This window comes from Oncorhynchus mykiss, chromosome 3 (assembly GCF_057628025.1).
Source record: "Oncorhynchus mykiss isolate SJ-2025 chromosome 3, ASM5762802v1, whole genome shotgun sequence".
In the NCBI taxonomy this organism is placed as follows: Eukaryota; Metazoa; Chordata; class Actinopteri; order Salmoniformes; family Salmonidae; genus Oncorhynchus; species Oncorhynchus mykiss.
Window position 1 is genome coordinate 25850863 of NC_143024.1, and position 16648 is coordinate 25867510.

Sequence of the window (16648 nt, forward strand, 5' to 3'; positions counted from 1 at the left end):
CGGAAGTTAAACATACACTTAGGTTGGAGTCAATAAAACTTGTTTTTCAACCACTCCAGACATTTCTTGTTAACAAACTATAGTTTTGGCAAGTCGATTAGGACATCTACTTTGTGCATGACACAATTAATTTCTCCAACAATTGTTTACAGACACATTATTTAACTTATAATTCACTGTATCACAATTCCAGTGGGTCAGAAGTTTACATAAACTAAGTTGACTGTGCCTTTAAACAGCTAGGAACATTTCTGAAAATAATGTAATGGCTTTAGAAGCTTCTGATAGGTTAATTGACATAATTTGAGTCAATTGGAGGTGTACCTGTGGATGTATTTCAAGGCCTACCTTCAAACTCAGTGACTCTTTGCTTGACATCATGGGAAATTCCAAAGAAATCAGCCAAGACCTCAGAAAGAAAACTGTAGACCTCCACAAGTCTGGTTCATTCCTGGGAGAAATTTCCAAACACCTGAAGGTACCACATTCATCTGTACAAACAATAGTATGCAAGTATAAACACCATGGGAACACACAGCCGTCATACCGCTCAGGAGACTATGCTTTCTGTCTCCTAGAGATATACATACATACTTTGGTGCAAAAAGTGCAAATCAATCCCAGAACAACAGCAAAGGACCTTGTGAAGATGCTGGAGGAAACGGGTACAAAAGTATCTATATCCACAGTAAAACAAGGCCTATATCGACATAACCTGAAAGGCCGCTCAGCAAGGAAGAAGCCGCTGCTCCAAAATCGCCATAAAAAAGACAGACTACGGTTTACAACTGCACATGGAGGCAAAGATCGTACTTTTTGGAGAACTGTCCTCTGGTCTGATGAAACAAAAATAGAACTGTTTGACCATAATGACCATCATTATGTTTGGAGGAAAAGGGGGAGGGTTGCAAGCCAAAGAACACCATTCCAACCGTGAAGCACGGGGGTGGCAGCATCATGTTGTGGGGGTGGTATGCTGCAGGTGGGACTGGTGCACTTCACAAAATAGATGGCATTATGAGGAAAGGAAATTGTGGCTATATTGAAGCAACATCAAGACATCAGTCAGGAAGTTAAAGCTTGGTCGCAGATGGGTCTTCCAAATGGACAATGACCCCAAGCATACTTACAAAGTTGTGGCAAAATGGCTTAAGGACAACAAAGTCAAGGTATTGGAGTGGCCATCACAAAACCCTGACCTTAATCCCATAGAAAATGTTTCAGAGAACTGAAAAGCGTGTGCGAGCAAGGAGGTCTACAAACCTGACTCAGTTACACCAGCTCTGTCAGGAGGAATGGGCTTATTGTGGGAAGGTTGTGGAAGGCTAGCTGAAATGTTTGACCCAAGTTAAACAATTTAAAGGCATTGCTACCAAATACCAGTTGAGTGTATGTGAACTTCTGACCCACTGGGAATGTGAAGAAATAAATAAAACCTGAAATAAATCATTCTCTCTGTTATTATTCTGACATTTCACATTCTAAAAATAAAGTGGTGATCCTAACTGACCTAAGACAGGATATTTATACTAGGATTAAATGTCAGGAATTGTGGAAAAACTGAGATTAAATGTATTTGGCTAAGGTGGATGTCAACTTCAGACTTCAACTGTATACTGTACATAGTATGTGATATGAATTTATTAAAACTAACCAGTGTGGTCAGTTGAATGTCTAACTGTCCAACACCTTTTGTTTCCCACTGCTCTTTGAGTGATGGGAGTTGATGCCTCGTCATGGACTGCTGAGGTGCCCAGCTCAGTGTTCGGCCTGCAGGGCTCATGCATCGTGATTCCCTGCTCATTCAACTACCCAGAACCAGAGAAGAAGCCCTCCAAATTAACTGGCATCTGGTTAAAAGACACCTATGAAGTTATATACCATCCAGACAGCTCCAGCATCATCAAAGACTCCAGGGGTCGTACAGAGCTGATGGGCGACCTCCGGCAGAAGAACTGCTCTCTCAGAATCGACCCCCTCCATCGCAGTGACAAAGGACCGTTTACTTTCAGGATTGAAATCAAAGACCATGACAAGTATACATACAAAGATGACACGGTCTCCATTGCAGTGAGCAGTAAGTTCCCAAGGGAAGAATTCACAAGGATAATTTAAAATGTTGTATTATAGTATCACATTATTTACCCTAATGATAGCAATAGCTTCTTGTTAATTTAAATTATTGGGCTGAAAGGACAGACCCAAGAACAGGTGGAGGCACACCTCAAAATAACTGCAATAACTGTTCTCTTCTCTTCGATGATTGCAGGCTCTCCAGACCCCCCCTTTCTGTCAGTGAGGGAGGAGGTGAAGGTGGGGGAAGTGGTTTCTGCCTTCTGCTCTATGTCTCACTCCTGCCCATCTGATTCCCCTCTCCTAACCTGGAGCCACTCCGGAACACCCAGTGTCCAATCACAGCAGCTGACCAATGTCCAGTGGGAAGTGATGTCATCCCTGAACTTTACTCCCAGCAGCACTGATCACAACCAGTCTCTGGTCTGCACAGCAGCATACAGGGGAGGGAAGACAGTGAAACGTTTGAAAACTCTCAATGTCAAATGTAAGTGGACCACACCTGTGTGTTAACAACACTGTATGGTAGATTTACACTTTCACTTCTTTGAAAACAGAATACTTCTGCGCAAATGACAAAAGTTAAACTCGAATCAACCAACATCTGTTATTGTGTACCTTAGCAGCACATCCATTCCTTCGTTTTTTCTACTAGAATTAAACTTATTTTAAAAGGAAACATGCACTTTTTCCACAGCCTGGATTTGGAAAACTTCCATTTTGAAATCTAAATAGATTGAAAGCATGTGGTTGATCCATTGAATTTGTCCTAAGATGTTTATTACATAGTAATATAATTCTTACTAATGTTGTGATTCATAGATGCCCCAGTGGATGTGAAGGTGGAGGGAGTGTCCAGTGTGAAGGAGGGAGACTCTGTGGAGCTGAGATGCTCCAGTGACAGTAACCCTGCTGCCCACAGTTACCGCTGGCACAACAGCAGAGGACCTCTGCCCACTGGACCTACCATCACACTGGAGAATGTGACCAGACTCACTGAAGCCCTCTACTGCACTGCCATCAATAGAGAGGGACAAGGCCACTCCAGCCCACTGAAACTCAATGTAGAGTGTAAGTAGATGCTGCCCTTCTGTTAATATGGATCATGTCCTTTCTGTGTATATAATATGAAGACAATACTCTTCATTTGAAACCAATGTTTATCATCCTCATCCCAGACCCCCCTGAGATCAAAGTGGGCTCTGCCTGCACTTCAGACGTCTCCATCGTAACCTGTCTGTGCATTGTGGATTAGGAGCCCACCGCCACCGTGGAGTGGTCTCTTCCGGCTGGACCCCTGCCCATCTTGCCCAGTACCAAGGTGGAGATGCAAGGGTCAGTTACCATGGTGATCCTACAGAGGGCACTAGGCTTCTCCGAGACCATCCACTGCCATGCCAGCAACACACAGGGTAATATCACCTTGTCCTTCACTGTGTCCACAAATGGTAAAGGAAACAGTGGGGGAAGTGCATCATAAATGAAGTATTACATACTATATTAACATCATAAAGGATATCATTGGTACATTAATAAATAATATTTATTTGTTTTTGGACAGATAAGATGTTGATGCTGTACGTTTCAATTGGTATTGCTGCATTAGTGGTGGTAGTAATACTAATTTCCATGTCAGCTTGCGTATTGAACAAGAAGGTGTAAATTACTCTAGTATTACTTTTTGGAGTGAGCTTCGCAGATTTGTGTTTGTTTTTAGCTGTTTTGTTCTGTTTGTTCACCTTGGCATTGTTTTTTTAATCAGCGGAAGTCATTGTGACCAGCCAGTAACCAGCAAGCAGGACATTGATGCATCAAAGTGTGCTTCCTCAGATCCCTCAACATCAAGGTATTTTTTGGAGGTATGTACTGTGGTTCTACTGCAGACATTTACAGCTGCTGTAGAGATCTGAGAAAGTTTGCTCTAAATAAAAATGATATAAAAAACAATAGAGGTGTTGTTGATGATAGTATCTCTGATCCGGTTTCCTGTAGACTGAAGAGGATGGCGACCCATACGAGTGTGATGGTGGAGATGATGCATTCTATGGTAACGTGTGAACACAACAGGAAGCATGTGGAAGTCAGCTGGCCCAGATGCAGTGGTACTCAGTCTGTCAAAGGTTCCAGTAAAATATTAACATTTTAACCCAATGTAGCAGAACAGGTGACTGCTTATATTTGTTAGCTTGATGTAGCTTTATGGTTCTTATGGCTAATGAATATGGTACATTCTTATTTGGGCTGTGGCTTTGTGTTATGGCTTTCACAAGGCATTTGTTTATCATCTATGGCTTGGGTGATTCAGAAGAGTTTTTACAAGATGTTTAATATGCACAATAAATCAACCAGTATTTAACGATAGATTGTTTCCCAATTCCCCAGCTGTCTGTTGAAATTGTGTCTTGAGTGTAATCTGAGGATAGATTACGAGTGTGGAACTTTCAGTGTTTCTCCACTTGGGGTTCCCCTTTCATTTATTGAGATTTTCAACGTCTGTTTATTTCCATGGGGTTTGAGCTATTTCACTGATTTTGTCAGCTTTCTTGACCCTCTCTATAAGAACATATCGGCCACGGGCATACAAATCCAAATACAGACAATTATTCATTGTTATTAGGTTCTGATTGTAGCTCTGTATACATTATTACATATGGAGAAGAAAAAGAAAGTTTCACAAAACATGTTTTGGAACAAATCCTTCATATGATTTGAAAGGCATAGAAACATTTAAATGTATTCAATGTATTTTGTGAGAAAGGCCTCCCCATACTAATTCCTGGGAGTGCAGGAAAGTGTCCTTATCTTCAAACTCCCCCTCCACTAAAACTGTAGAGGTTGACAAGTCAAACGTGTGGTTTCGTTGGTTCAGCCCGAGTAATCTGCATATTTTTCTGGAAGGTCTGTTGGGAGAATATGGACCATTTGTTTATAGCCACACAGCATATTTTTACAGACCACTTCAGAACTGCAATGAGCTACGATAACTCTGGAACTTCCCCAATTACTGTGATCTTCAGGAAATCAAATCAAATCACATTTTATTAGTCACATGCGCCTAACCAGCAGCGCAGTTTAAAAAAATACGGATAAGAATAAGAGATAAAAGTAACAAGTAATTAAAGAGGAGCAGTAAAAAATAACAACATATACATAACATATACATATATATAACATATACACATTGCCGAGTCAATGTGCTGGGGCACCGGTTAGTTGAGGTAGTATGTACATGTAGGTAGAGTTAATTAAAGTGACTATGCATAGATGACAACAGAGAGTGGCAGTGGTGTGGAGAGGGGGGGGCAGCAATGTGAATAGTCTGGGTAGCCATTTGACTAGATGTTCAGGAGTCTTATGGCCTGGGGGTAGAAGCTGTTTAGAAGCCTCTTGGACCTAGACTTGGCGCTCCGCTACCGCTTGCCGTGTGGTAGCAGAGAGAACAGTCTATGACTAGGGTGGCTGGAGTCTTTGACAATCTTTAGGGTCTTCCTCTGACATTGCCTGTTATAGAGGTCCTGGATGGCAGGAAGCTTGGCCCCAGTGATGTACTGGGCTGTTTGCACTACCCTCTGTAGTGCCTTGCGGTCGGAGGCCGAGCTGTTGCCATACCAGGCAGTGATGCAACCAGTGCTCTCGATGGTGCAGCTGTAGAACCTTTTGATGATCTGAGGACCCATGCCAAACCCTATTCCCCTGAGGGGGAATAGGTTTACCCCTGTTAACTTGGCATGACAACCAAAACTAATGAGAAACGTGAATGTGTGTATCCAATTATAGGAAGTGCTTGTCAACTCTACCTGACTCTACCTGACTAAAGGAGAAACTTTGGAATATAAGTTATAAATGCTTGGTACTTACAATCTACCGTGATTGTCCATTGTCTGGAGCACCCATGTCCCTCTGTGTTGACGGCAGTGCAGTAGAGGGCTTCGGTCTGGTCAAAATGTATTGGTCACGTACATAGTTTAGCAAATGTTATATCGGGTGTTTTTTTTTTAATACATGTCACATATCAGTTTGCAAACAATGTTAAACATAATAAATAATCATAATCATTGAGTTAGTTAAGCCGCATGCAACCATGGTCTTTTTTTGATTCCTTGAGAAAGGCAGCTCCAAAATGCATGTGTTTCAGCCTAGCTCAGTGGTGGTGGTGGGGGGGGGGGGGGCATTCTGTCAATCAAGCATGATTTCTGCCGCGCTCAAAACAACTGTTAACTCGGAACTGGGAAATCTGACTTCAGTGAGTTCAAGACAACTGGGAACTCAGGAAAAAACAAGCTCCGACTGAGTAAATACATTTTGAACGGTCATCAAACTCGGAATTGTAAGTCAGAACTTGGGCCTCTTTCTAGAGTTACGATCTGAAGATCACTGACGTCATCATGATTCAACCTTGTTTTTTTTGTAGCCTATAATCTGTTTTAGAGAAATGAAATTATTGAATATTGTAAGAGATTTCATTGTCTACTTATATGCCCCATTTATTTATCCTACGGTTCTGACTTAGGGAGAACACTGTAAGAACGGCCCATGTTCTGATTTCTGTCGCTGTACATTTCAAAAGGGCTGAACAAATAGCCATATTGACTACGTTCGACCTAGCTCGCTCATTAATGTCTTATTCGAAATTACGGATTGCCTCTTATCCGCTTGCCATAGTTTGTACATCTCAATTGTCAGTAGAAACCACATTTGTTTAAGTCAACCATATCAGCTATGTTTTTTTAAGGCAGTAAATAAGGCTGAATTAACTGTTTCGCTGCCAGACAAGGCTCCGCTGATAGCCAGGTGTAGCAGTGGTAAGGTTCGTGGACTGCTTTTGGAACTCTGCTGTTGGGGCAGCTTTATGTAGGCCCTAAAAGCTTGTGGGCACCGTTTGTCACCATTATAGTGCAATTAATCTAATGTTTAGGGGTTTTGTGTTGTGTAGAGGCTTTGCTGGCATGCATCCTAAAAAAAAATGTTTTGTTTGTTTGCCCCACCAAGATGTACATGCTAAAATCGCCACTGACAACGCAGATGAGCCACTGACTGGGTCATTCTTTCCCACAAACAACAATCATGAGTTTGTTTGTTCAGCCCAAAAGCTGCCACGCCACTTGGTTTGGAGCAACATTGTCAGGAAATATAACCACTCTCATTTGTACTATATAGGACTTTGACATAGAGAGTGACATTTGACAATGAGTCTTTGAGCGGTTCACTGTCCAGAGGTTGGTTGTTACCAGTGATGGCGGGGGTAAAGGTCATGGATGATGTCACCTCCCACTGGCCCTTGGTATGCTGCTGTGGTTGGATGCTGGGTGTTCCAGAGTGGCTCCAGGTGAGGAGAGGGGGATCAGATGGGCAGGAGTGAGACACAGAGCAGGAGACGGATACCTCCTCCCCCTCCTTCACCTCCTCCCTCACTGACAGAAAGGGGGGATTGGACAGCATGACACGGAAGAAAAGCATTCATTGAACAGTTAGTCAAAGACTGATATATGGTCTTTTGAAAGGCACATTTAATAAGCCACATTCAACAATTCAACAGGATATAGATAGCCAAAAAATCCTCAACCAAATTAACATTGGCCTACCCAGCTTTCACATTGATGCAAACCATGTTACTAACATAGGAGAACTGGTTGTACTCTGGCATGTCAGTCCTGAAACAGAACGGTAAAACGTCATCGCGCTGAACATTATCAATACTCAGGATGCAGTTTCCCTTGTTCAGGTCTCCCAGGATCTGGGTGCAAACTCTGGGGCCACCTGGTGTTCTCCTGTAGGTTGTAGATTCAGTTGACCTTCCCCCACCAGGAGAGGGTTTATCAGAAGCCTCCATAGTCTGTGATGTGTGTCCATGTGGGAGGGTACCTGAATGTACAGGATACATGGGACGTCTGCTGACCTGAGACTGGACCCCATGGATTACTGGAGCAGTCATTGGCCTCAAGTCAATCAAGAGTTAAAATAAATTATTTTGATGATTTATTTTCAATAAATTCAGAACCATGAGGACGAGAGAAAAACACAGAATGGGAAAAACAGGAGCTCAGAGAAAAACGCTGGTTGACTTGGCAAACAAGGCGAACTGGCACAGACAGACAGATGACACAGGTATAAAAACACAGGGGATAGCAGGGAAGATGGGTGACACCTGGAGTGGGGTGGAGACAGGCACAAGGACAGGTGAAAAGATCAGGGTGTGACAAGGACAGACATATCTGATATGGGCAGAAAGCTTAAATTCTTGTTCATCTAACTGCACAGAATAACATGCTATTGTTTGAGGAGAGTGCACAGTTATGAACTTAAAAATGTATTAATAAACCAATTAGGTACGTTTGGGCAGACTTGATACAACATTTTGAACATAAATGCAATGGTTCATTGGATCAGTCTAAAACTTTGCACATACACTGCTGCCATTTAGTGGCCAAAATTGTGCCTAAGCTGGAATAATACATTCTGGCCTTTTGCTTGCATTTCAAAGATGATGAAAAAATGTATAATAATAATGATAATAGTATCTTTTACCAGATCTAACATGTCATATTCTCCTACATTAATTTTACATTTCCACAAACTTCAAAGTGTTTCCTTTCAAACAGTATCAAGAATAAGCATATCCTTGCTTCAGGTCCTGAGCTACAGGCAGTTAGATTTGGGTACGTCATTTTAGATAAAAATTGGAAAAAAAGAGTCCGATCCTTAAGAGGTTTTAAGGAGATACCGTATAACAGCAAAATATGAAACAGCAGTTTGATCTCCATCACAGGTGGCTGTGGAAGAAAAGAGAGGGAATGTGTTAAAACCGATGCCAGAGATGAAATCCTAAAACCAAAGCAATTGGAAAAGCTCTCATTCACTCTCAAACACAGAAGACAATGTATGAGTTTGAACCAAAAAAATAAGAACGTAGAGGTACCTTTTCTGTGTTTCCTTAGTTCATGTCCAGTAATATGCCAGAGTTTCACCCACTCTTACCCTGAGACTTTGCATTTGAGTACCAAAATCAAGGCCTATATATGCATCCCCTCTGAAAAAAAAGCTAACAGTGGCAGTTATTGTCTGCAAAGTTTCTTATTATATACTTTTTGTTCACATACGCAACATATAAAACTTAAAACTCTACCAATCAAAACTCTAAAAATGTATTCACTTTGACAAGTGAATCTCGTGTGTATGAATTCACTCACTCATGACTACCCAGAAAGCCTTTGTCTAAAAAAAAAAAAAAATCTGGCAATATATATATTGTTTCTGTCCAACTCAGCACAAATGTTACGTTTAGTTGTGACTGCTTTTCAATATAGGACTGTGTGAGCTGCTTTTGTGAAATGTTTTGACATAGTTTGAATCAAACAACCGGTAGCATATCATCTCAGTAAGTATGTTTATTTGAAAGCCAGTCCTTTAAAAAATAGTTACATACTGAATTATGTATATTACATTTAACAAACAAACTGCACATATTATTGTCTAACCAAGTGAAAGTCAAACAGGATACTAGAAATGAGGGCTGACACTGTAAGCTGCCTTTTGACAAGAAAACAATCAAGATAAAAACACACACACACACACATTCGCATTATTAAGCAGTGCTGATATCTGAGATGCAGCCTCATCACTGTTTTGTATGATCTACATTTGCATATACACTGTCCATTTGATCCATACTGTCCATCGGATCGTCTGGACCCTGTAAAGAGAAATGGAGAAATCAGGCAGGGAAGTTAACCCTTTCCCTATCATCAAGCTATGCGCACAACACTAAATGGCCAACATGGTAAACATAAATAGTACCCACTGGCCACAGATGTCAACTCAACGTCTATTTCACGTTGCTTCAATGTCATGTCATTGAAATGACATGGAAACAACGTTGAGTCAACCAGTGTGTGCCCAGTAGGTAAAGACCATAATGTCCAAAGATGATGACTTAGTACATTTAGACTGTTGATATCACTATAAAGAGTACAGATCTGCTCAGGGTGCTGTAATGTACCTGGACGTTGCCATAGACGGGCTCATCAATGACCTTTGGAGGAGGAACTTGGGTGTCATCTTTCTTCTTTGTAGTTTTGACTCTGTGGAGATAGGGGAAGACAAGTATCTCACTGACACTGTAGGTCAACTCAAAGAACACATTTTAGAGTAATATTCAGAAGAAAAAACAAAATATGTCAAACTAGCAATTTACTGAAGGATGTTTCATAGTTTTAAGCATACCTTTCAGGTTTGGTCGTTGGAGTTGTCATGGTGAAATTAGCATAATATCCAGACTCTTGCTTAGTGACACCCCTGGACCTATTAAATCAATTCAGTTATTTTAGTGAATGTGAAAAAAATGTCTTTAAAATGTATCTGCAGTGACTAATATAAGGCAGAGGACAAGATGTTGCTATAGAAATGGATCAATGTCAGTCAAGCTGGAGTGCATCCCTCTGGGGACACCCATCAACCGGACCCACCTTTTCCTGTACATGAAGAACCAAACAATCCCCAATACAGCAACCAGTAGAACTGCAACCACTGGGACCGTGGTGGCAATATATGTGGCCGTGGATAGCGCGTCTGTGAAAAACATTCTGATTAGGACTGAGGAATACACTTAGGTTGCAGTCATTAAAACTTGTTTTTCAACCACTCCAGACATTCCTTGTTAACAAACTATAGTTTTGGCAAGTCGGTCAGGACATCTACATTGTGCACGACACAAGTAATTTTTCCAACAATTGTTTACAGACAGATTATTTCACTTACAACTCACTGTATCACAATTCCAGTGGGTGAGAAGTTTACACACACAAAGTTGACTGTGCATTTAAACAGCTTGGAAAATTCCAGAAAATTATGTCATGGCTTTAGAAGCTTCTGATAGGCTAACTGACATAATTTGAGCAATTGGAGGTGTACCTGTGGATGTATTTCAAGGCCTACCTTCAAACTCAGTGACTCTTTGCTTGACATCATGGGAAAATCAAAAGAAATCAGCCAAAACCTCAGAAAGAAAATTGTAGAGCTCCAAGTCTGGTTCATCATTGGAAGCAATTTCCAAACGACTGAAGGTAACACGTTCATCTGTACAAACAATAGTACGCAACTATAAACACCATGGGACCACGCAGCCGTCATACTGCTCAGGAAGGAGACGCGTTCTGTCTCCTAGAGATGAATGTACTTTGGTGCGAAAAGTGCAAATCAGTCCCAGAACAACAGCAAAGGACCGTGTGAAGATGCTGGAGGAAACAAAAGCAAAAGTATCTATATCCACTGTAAAACGAGTCCTATATCGACATAACCTGAAAGGCAGCTCAGCAAGGAAGAAGCCACTGCTCCAAAACTGCCATAAAAAAGCCAGACTACGGTTTGAAAATGCACACTGGGACAAAGAACGTACTTTTTGGAGAAATGTCCTCTGGTCTGATTAAACAAAAATAGAACTGTTTGGCCATAATGACCATTGTTATGTTTGGAGAAAAAGGGGGAGGCTTGCAAGCCGAAGAACACCATCCCAACGTGAAGCACGGGGGTGTCAGCATCATGTTGTGGGGGTGCTTTGCTGCAGGAGGGACTGGTGCACTTCACAAAATAGATGGCATCAAAAAGATGGAAAATTATGTTGATATATTGAAGCAACATCTCAAGACATCAGTCCGGAAGTTAAAGCTTGGTTGCAAATGGGTCTTCCAAATGGACAATGACCCCAAGCATACTTCCAAAGTTGTGGCAAAATGGTTTAAGGACAACAAAGTCAAGGTATTGGAGTGGCCATCACAAAACCCTGACCTCAAGCCTATGGAAAATGTATGGGCCACACAGTGATTTCAATTACAGAATTTAATGATTGTGATATGAGAAAACTGAGGATGGATCAACAACATTGTAGTTACTCCACAATACTAACCTAACTGACAGAGTGAAAAGAAGGAAGTATGTATGGAATAAAAATATTCCAAAGCATGCATCCTGTTGGCAAATTATTATTATTTTTGTTACATTTATGTCCCGAATACAAAACATTATGTTTTGGGCAAATCTAACACAAATCCGAGTACCACTCTTCATACGTTCAAGCATGGTGGTGGATGCATCATGTTATGGGTATACTTGTCAATGTCTATGGAGCAATGTCTATGGAGTTTTTTTTTTAAATAAAAATAAATGGAATGGAGATAAGCACAGGCAAAATCCTAGAAGAAATCCTGGTTCAGTCTGTTTTCCAACAGACACGGGAAGACAAATTCACCTTTCAGCAGGACAATAACCTAAAACACAAGGCCAAATCTACACTGGAGTTGCTTACCAAAATATATGGCAAGACTTGAAAATGTCTGTTAAAAACCTCTTAGAACTACTCATCCCGGATCCAGTATATGTGTCATCAGCAACGCTGAATAGAATAGCGCAACAGTAAAAAAATATTACTAGAAAATATTAATACTCATGAAATCACAAGTGAAATATAGCGAAACACAGCTTAGCCTTTTGTTAATCACCCTGTCGTCTCAGATTTTGAAATGATGCTTACAGCGAAAGCAATACAAACGTTTGTGTAAGTTTATCGATAGCCTAACATAGCATTATGTACACTTAGCATCAGGAAGCTTGGTCACGAAAATCAGAAAAGCAATCAAATTAACCGTTTACCTTTGATGATCTTCGAATGTTTTCCCTCACAAGACTCCCAGTTAGACAGCAAATGTTCCTTTTTTCCATAAAGATCTTTTTTATATCCAAATACCTCCGTTAGTTTGGTGCGTTATGCCCAGGAATCCACCGGAAATAGCGGTCACGACAACACAGACAAAAATTCCAAATTATATCCATAATATCGACAGAAACATGGCAAACGTTTGTTATAATCAATCCTCAAGGTGTTTTTCAAATATCTAGTCGATAATATATCAACCGGGACAGTTGGCTTTTCACTAGGACTGGGAGGAACAATGGCCGCCTCTCTCTTTTGCGCAAAAATCACTCTGAGAGCCCCCACCTGACCACTTACGTAATGTGGTCGTTCACGCTCATTCTTCAAAATAAAGGCCTGAAACTATGTCTAAAGGCTGTAGACACCTTAGGGAAGCCATAGAAAAAGGAATCTGGTTGATATCCCTTTCAATGGTCAATGGGGATGCATAGGAACACAGAGCTTTCAAAATAAGAGTCACTTCCTGATTGGATTTTTCTCAGGCTTTCGCCTGCAATATCAGTTATGTTATACTCACAGACAATATTTTTACAGTTTTGGAAACTTTAGAGCGTTTTCTATCCTAAGCTGTCAATTACATGCATATTCTGGCATTTGGTGCTGAGAAATAGGCCGTTTACTTTGGGAATGTTATTTTTCCAACAATACAAATAGTGCCACCTAGCTTCAAGAGCAATGATCAACAACCAACTTGACAGTACTTGAAGAATAAAAAAAAACTATGTGCAAATATTGTACAATTCAAGTGTGCAAAGCTCTTAGAGACTTACCCAGGAAGACTCACAGCTGTAATCACTGCCAAAGCTGATTATAACATGTATTGACTCAGGGTTGTGAATACTTACGTAAATAAGCTATTTCATTATTTAATTTTCAATCGTTTCTAAAAACATGTTTTATCTTTCTCACTATGGGGTATTTTATGTAGATCAGTGGAGGCTGCTGAGGGGAGGATGGCTCATTATAATGGCTGGAACGGAGTAAATGGAATGGCATCAAACACATGGAAACCATGTGTTTGATACCATTCCACTAATTCTGCTTCAGTCATTACCACGAGCCTGTGCTCCCAAATGAAGGTGCCACCAACCTCCTGTGGTGTAAATAGGTGAGAGAGAAAAAAATATTGAATCCATTTTGAATTCAGGCTGTAACACAACAACATGTGGAATAAGTCAAAGGGTATGAATACTTCCTGAAGGCACTGTAGATATAGCAGTGTCTACTAGAGTCTACTTACATTCTGTGGTGGCTAGTGGGACTGTAGTTGTGGAATCAACTGAGAAGACAAAGACATTGTTATTGCTGTTATCAACTGTGTCAGGTCCACTAGTCATTTCTAAAGTAAACCAATATCTGATTCAGAGCAACATTTTAAATTCGGTGTGTATGTGATAATTCTAAGCTGAGTATTTCACCTGTGTTTGACATGTCCTTTGGTATGGTTGAAATAGTCCCGGAGGTTCCTGAATGGAAAAAAATACAGTAGGGATTAGTTTCCTCCAAATCAAAGGAATGACACACTGCACTGAACAAAGGCACTTTACATCCTCTACTGCTTACCAGATATTTGAATGGAGACGAGATCTTTTTTAAAACTAAAGTTGTCGGCTCCAGTGGCAATTCTCAAGTAGTAGTGCCCAATGTCGCCATGTTGAATTATATTGATCTTCAGGGAGCAGTTTCCCTTGGTGATATTTCCTATCAGGTTGGTCCTGGTTTGAAAACTCTTGATGACGAATGTGTTGTTGGGGTGATAGAGGAATTCATTCCTGTCGTTATCATTGATGTTTAGTTGAGTATTTCCCCGGCGTTTCCAGTATGCTTGGATAGGCCCTTTAGATTGGGACCGGGGATAGGTAACATTGCATGGTATGGTCACATCTTCTCCCAATTTGGTAAAAACAACTTTCGGGTAATCAGCTTTCCAAACCACACCTGTGTTTGAATTAACGACAAAAGTATTATTCAGTTCATGTTGTTTAGACATAACATAAGAAAAAACTGAGTGCATATTGACATAAAAATGATTCACATACCACTAGTGCCAGAGGCCTGAGACAAAATGAGCATCATCACAATCCACATCAATGGGCTCATCTGGTCCAACAGAGAGATTTGAAAGTTAACTCTAACTAATGACGCATCGGATTCCTAATATCGTTTATGTTGTGTTAAAGATACCTGGTGTCAGATGGCGCTCCCATCATAATTGTGTCAAACCAAATACAACATTACCACTGACCAACAAGCATAGCACAGACTGTAAAGCACTGGGAAATAATGTTGGTTCAGCAACAACAAAATAAAAACTCAAAGCTACAGAGGATACTCACTGTGTTGTGAAAAGAGGTGCCAAAACATGAGGCTACAGGTCCAAGGAAAACACCAGCAGTGACCATGGCACCGGCACATGTCTTAAAAGCCAACTGCTTCCAATAAAATGAGTGACAAGCAGTTATAACGAGAGTGGTGTCAAAAGTATTGCATGTATATTTCCTGTTACTTAACAATGATGGTGGTTGAACAAAACAAATTGAGGAAGTTTAGTGTAAATGTGAAAACTGAAAGTTGGCTAATTACTTGAGACACAGCTAGCACATAATGTTCTGAGAACCATATTGTTTCTTCTTTTACCTTTATTTAACTAGTCAAGTCAGTTAAGAACAAATTATTATTTTCAATGACAGCCTAGGTTAACTACCCTTGTTTAGAGGCAGAATGACAGATTTGACCTTGTCAGCATGGGGATTTGATCTTGCAACCTTTCGGTTACTAGTCCAACGCTCTAACCACTAGGCTGCCTGCTGCCCCTTCTTAGAGCTTGGTGAGAGTGTGGTTGTCCTATGGTTATTTTGAACACAACATTCTGGGAACGGTGCAGGATACCCAGATGGCACATTACGTTTTGAGAACCGTATGTTTCTTAGGTGGGAGTTTCAGTACTTGTGTTCTCAGAACATTAAGATAACTTTCCATAAAAACCACAATACATTTTTTAAATTGGGCCTGTTTGTACATCCTGTTGGCGCAGTGGACTAATCCATGAATAGAAAACAGAAGATCATAGGTTTGAATCTCACCGATGCCTTGCCACAACAATAATAAATGCCTAAACAAATGAATTTCCATGGGTTCAAAACAGTTAACCCAAACTAAGCCAACAGTGTTATTGAAAATGTTCTCAGAATGTTATTTAATTACCTTCAAATAGCCTATCATTTTTGATCTCAGAATGTTAATAAAATGTCCCAGGAAAACTTTCAGGGTTCCATGATGAAATGTTCTCAGAACCTCCCTGTACCCTAAAAATGAACATTCCCAGAACAGGCTAAATTTTCACGTCTGTTCTCAGAACGTTTAAAAAACATAACATTTTACCGGTCAGGAAACTTATGGCTTCGATCCCAGAACCCATGGGTAACTAAAAATGTACATTCCCACAACTGTCAAGGACCCAGATGTTTTTCTCTCTCTCACTCTATCAGTAAGGGAGATATGAGAAAGAGAGATATGACCCAGGGTATACAGTTTTGGACTGTAAACACAATCATCTCTAACCTGTGGTTGCCGAAGAGATTTTGTCATGCTGAAAAACATGGTATTAGGTATTAGCTAGGTATTATGTTAGAGAGGGGCTGCCACGGGGTGGGGATTGTGGGGTAGTGAGTATGAGTGTAACTGATGCATGATCAGAAACGCAGAAAACATTTCTCATATATTCTCTCTGCCTTTCTCTCATCCCTGTCTCGATCTCTCACGCCTTTGTCTTTCTCTCACCTCTTTATCGCTCACCCCTCTCTGTCTTTCTCTCACCCCTCTCTGTCTTTCTCTCACCCCTTTCTGTCTTTCTCCCACCCCTCTCTGTCTTTC

The 16648-nt window shown here is 40.7% G+C and overlaps 2 protein-coding genes across 4 annotated transcripts; one reads left to right on the forward strand and one right to left on the reverse strand.

Moving 5' to 3' along the window:
* Positions 1–1650: 1650 nt before the first annotated feature.
* Positions 1651–6141, forward strand: LOC110510729 (myeloid cell surface antigen CD33). Of its 2 annotated transcripts, XM_021591976.3 has the most exons (6): positions 1654–2077; positions 2270–2560; positions 2896–3144; positions 3252–3485; positions 3836–3932; positions 4066–6141. In XM_021591976.3, the coding sequence occupies exons 1-4, from the start codon at positions 1717–1719 to the stop codon at positions 3326–3328; spliced, it is 978 nt and encodes a 325-aa protein (XP_021447651.3). In that variant the 5' UTR covers positions 1654–1716; the 3' UTR covers positions 3329–3485; positions 3836–3932; positions 4066–6141. The 2 variants fall into 2 exon arrangements, with proteins under 2 accessions (XP_090082754.1, XP_021447651.3); XM_090226628.1 differs by lacking the exons at positions 2896–3144; positions 3252–3485 and having other exon boundaries at positions 1651–2077; positions 3855–3932; positions 4066–4200.
* A 3292-nt stretch (positions 6142–9433) lies between these two features.
* Positions 9434–15289, reverse strand: LOC110510742 (uncharacterized). Of its 2 annotated transcripts, none has more exons than XR_016493236.1 (9): positions 15112–15263; positions 14815–14875; positions 14339–14713; positions 14194–14241; positions 12715–14054; positions 10536–10638; positions 10294–10371; positions 10070–10151; positions 9434–9763 (listed from the first exon to the last, which is right to left on the reverse strand). XR_016493236.1 is itself a non-coding variant. In XM_021591983.3 (9 exons), exons 1-9 carry the CDS (start codon positions 15175–15177, stop codon positions 9689–9691), a joined length of 927 nt encoding a protein of 308 aa, XP_021447658.3. In that variant the 5' UTR covers positions 15178–15289; the 3' UTR covers positions 9434–9688. The 2 variants fall into 2 exon arrangements, 1 of the variants encoding a protein (XP_021447658.3); XM_021591983.3 differs by having other exon boundaries at positions 14016–14054; positions 15112–15289.
* Between the last annotated feature and the right edge of the window lie 1359 nt (positions 15290–16648).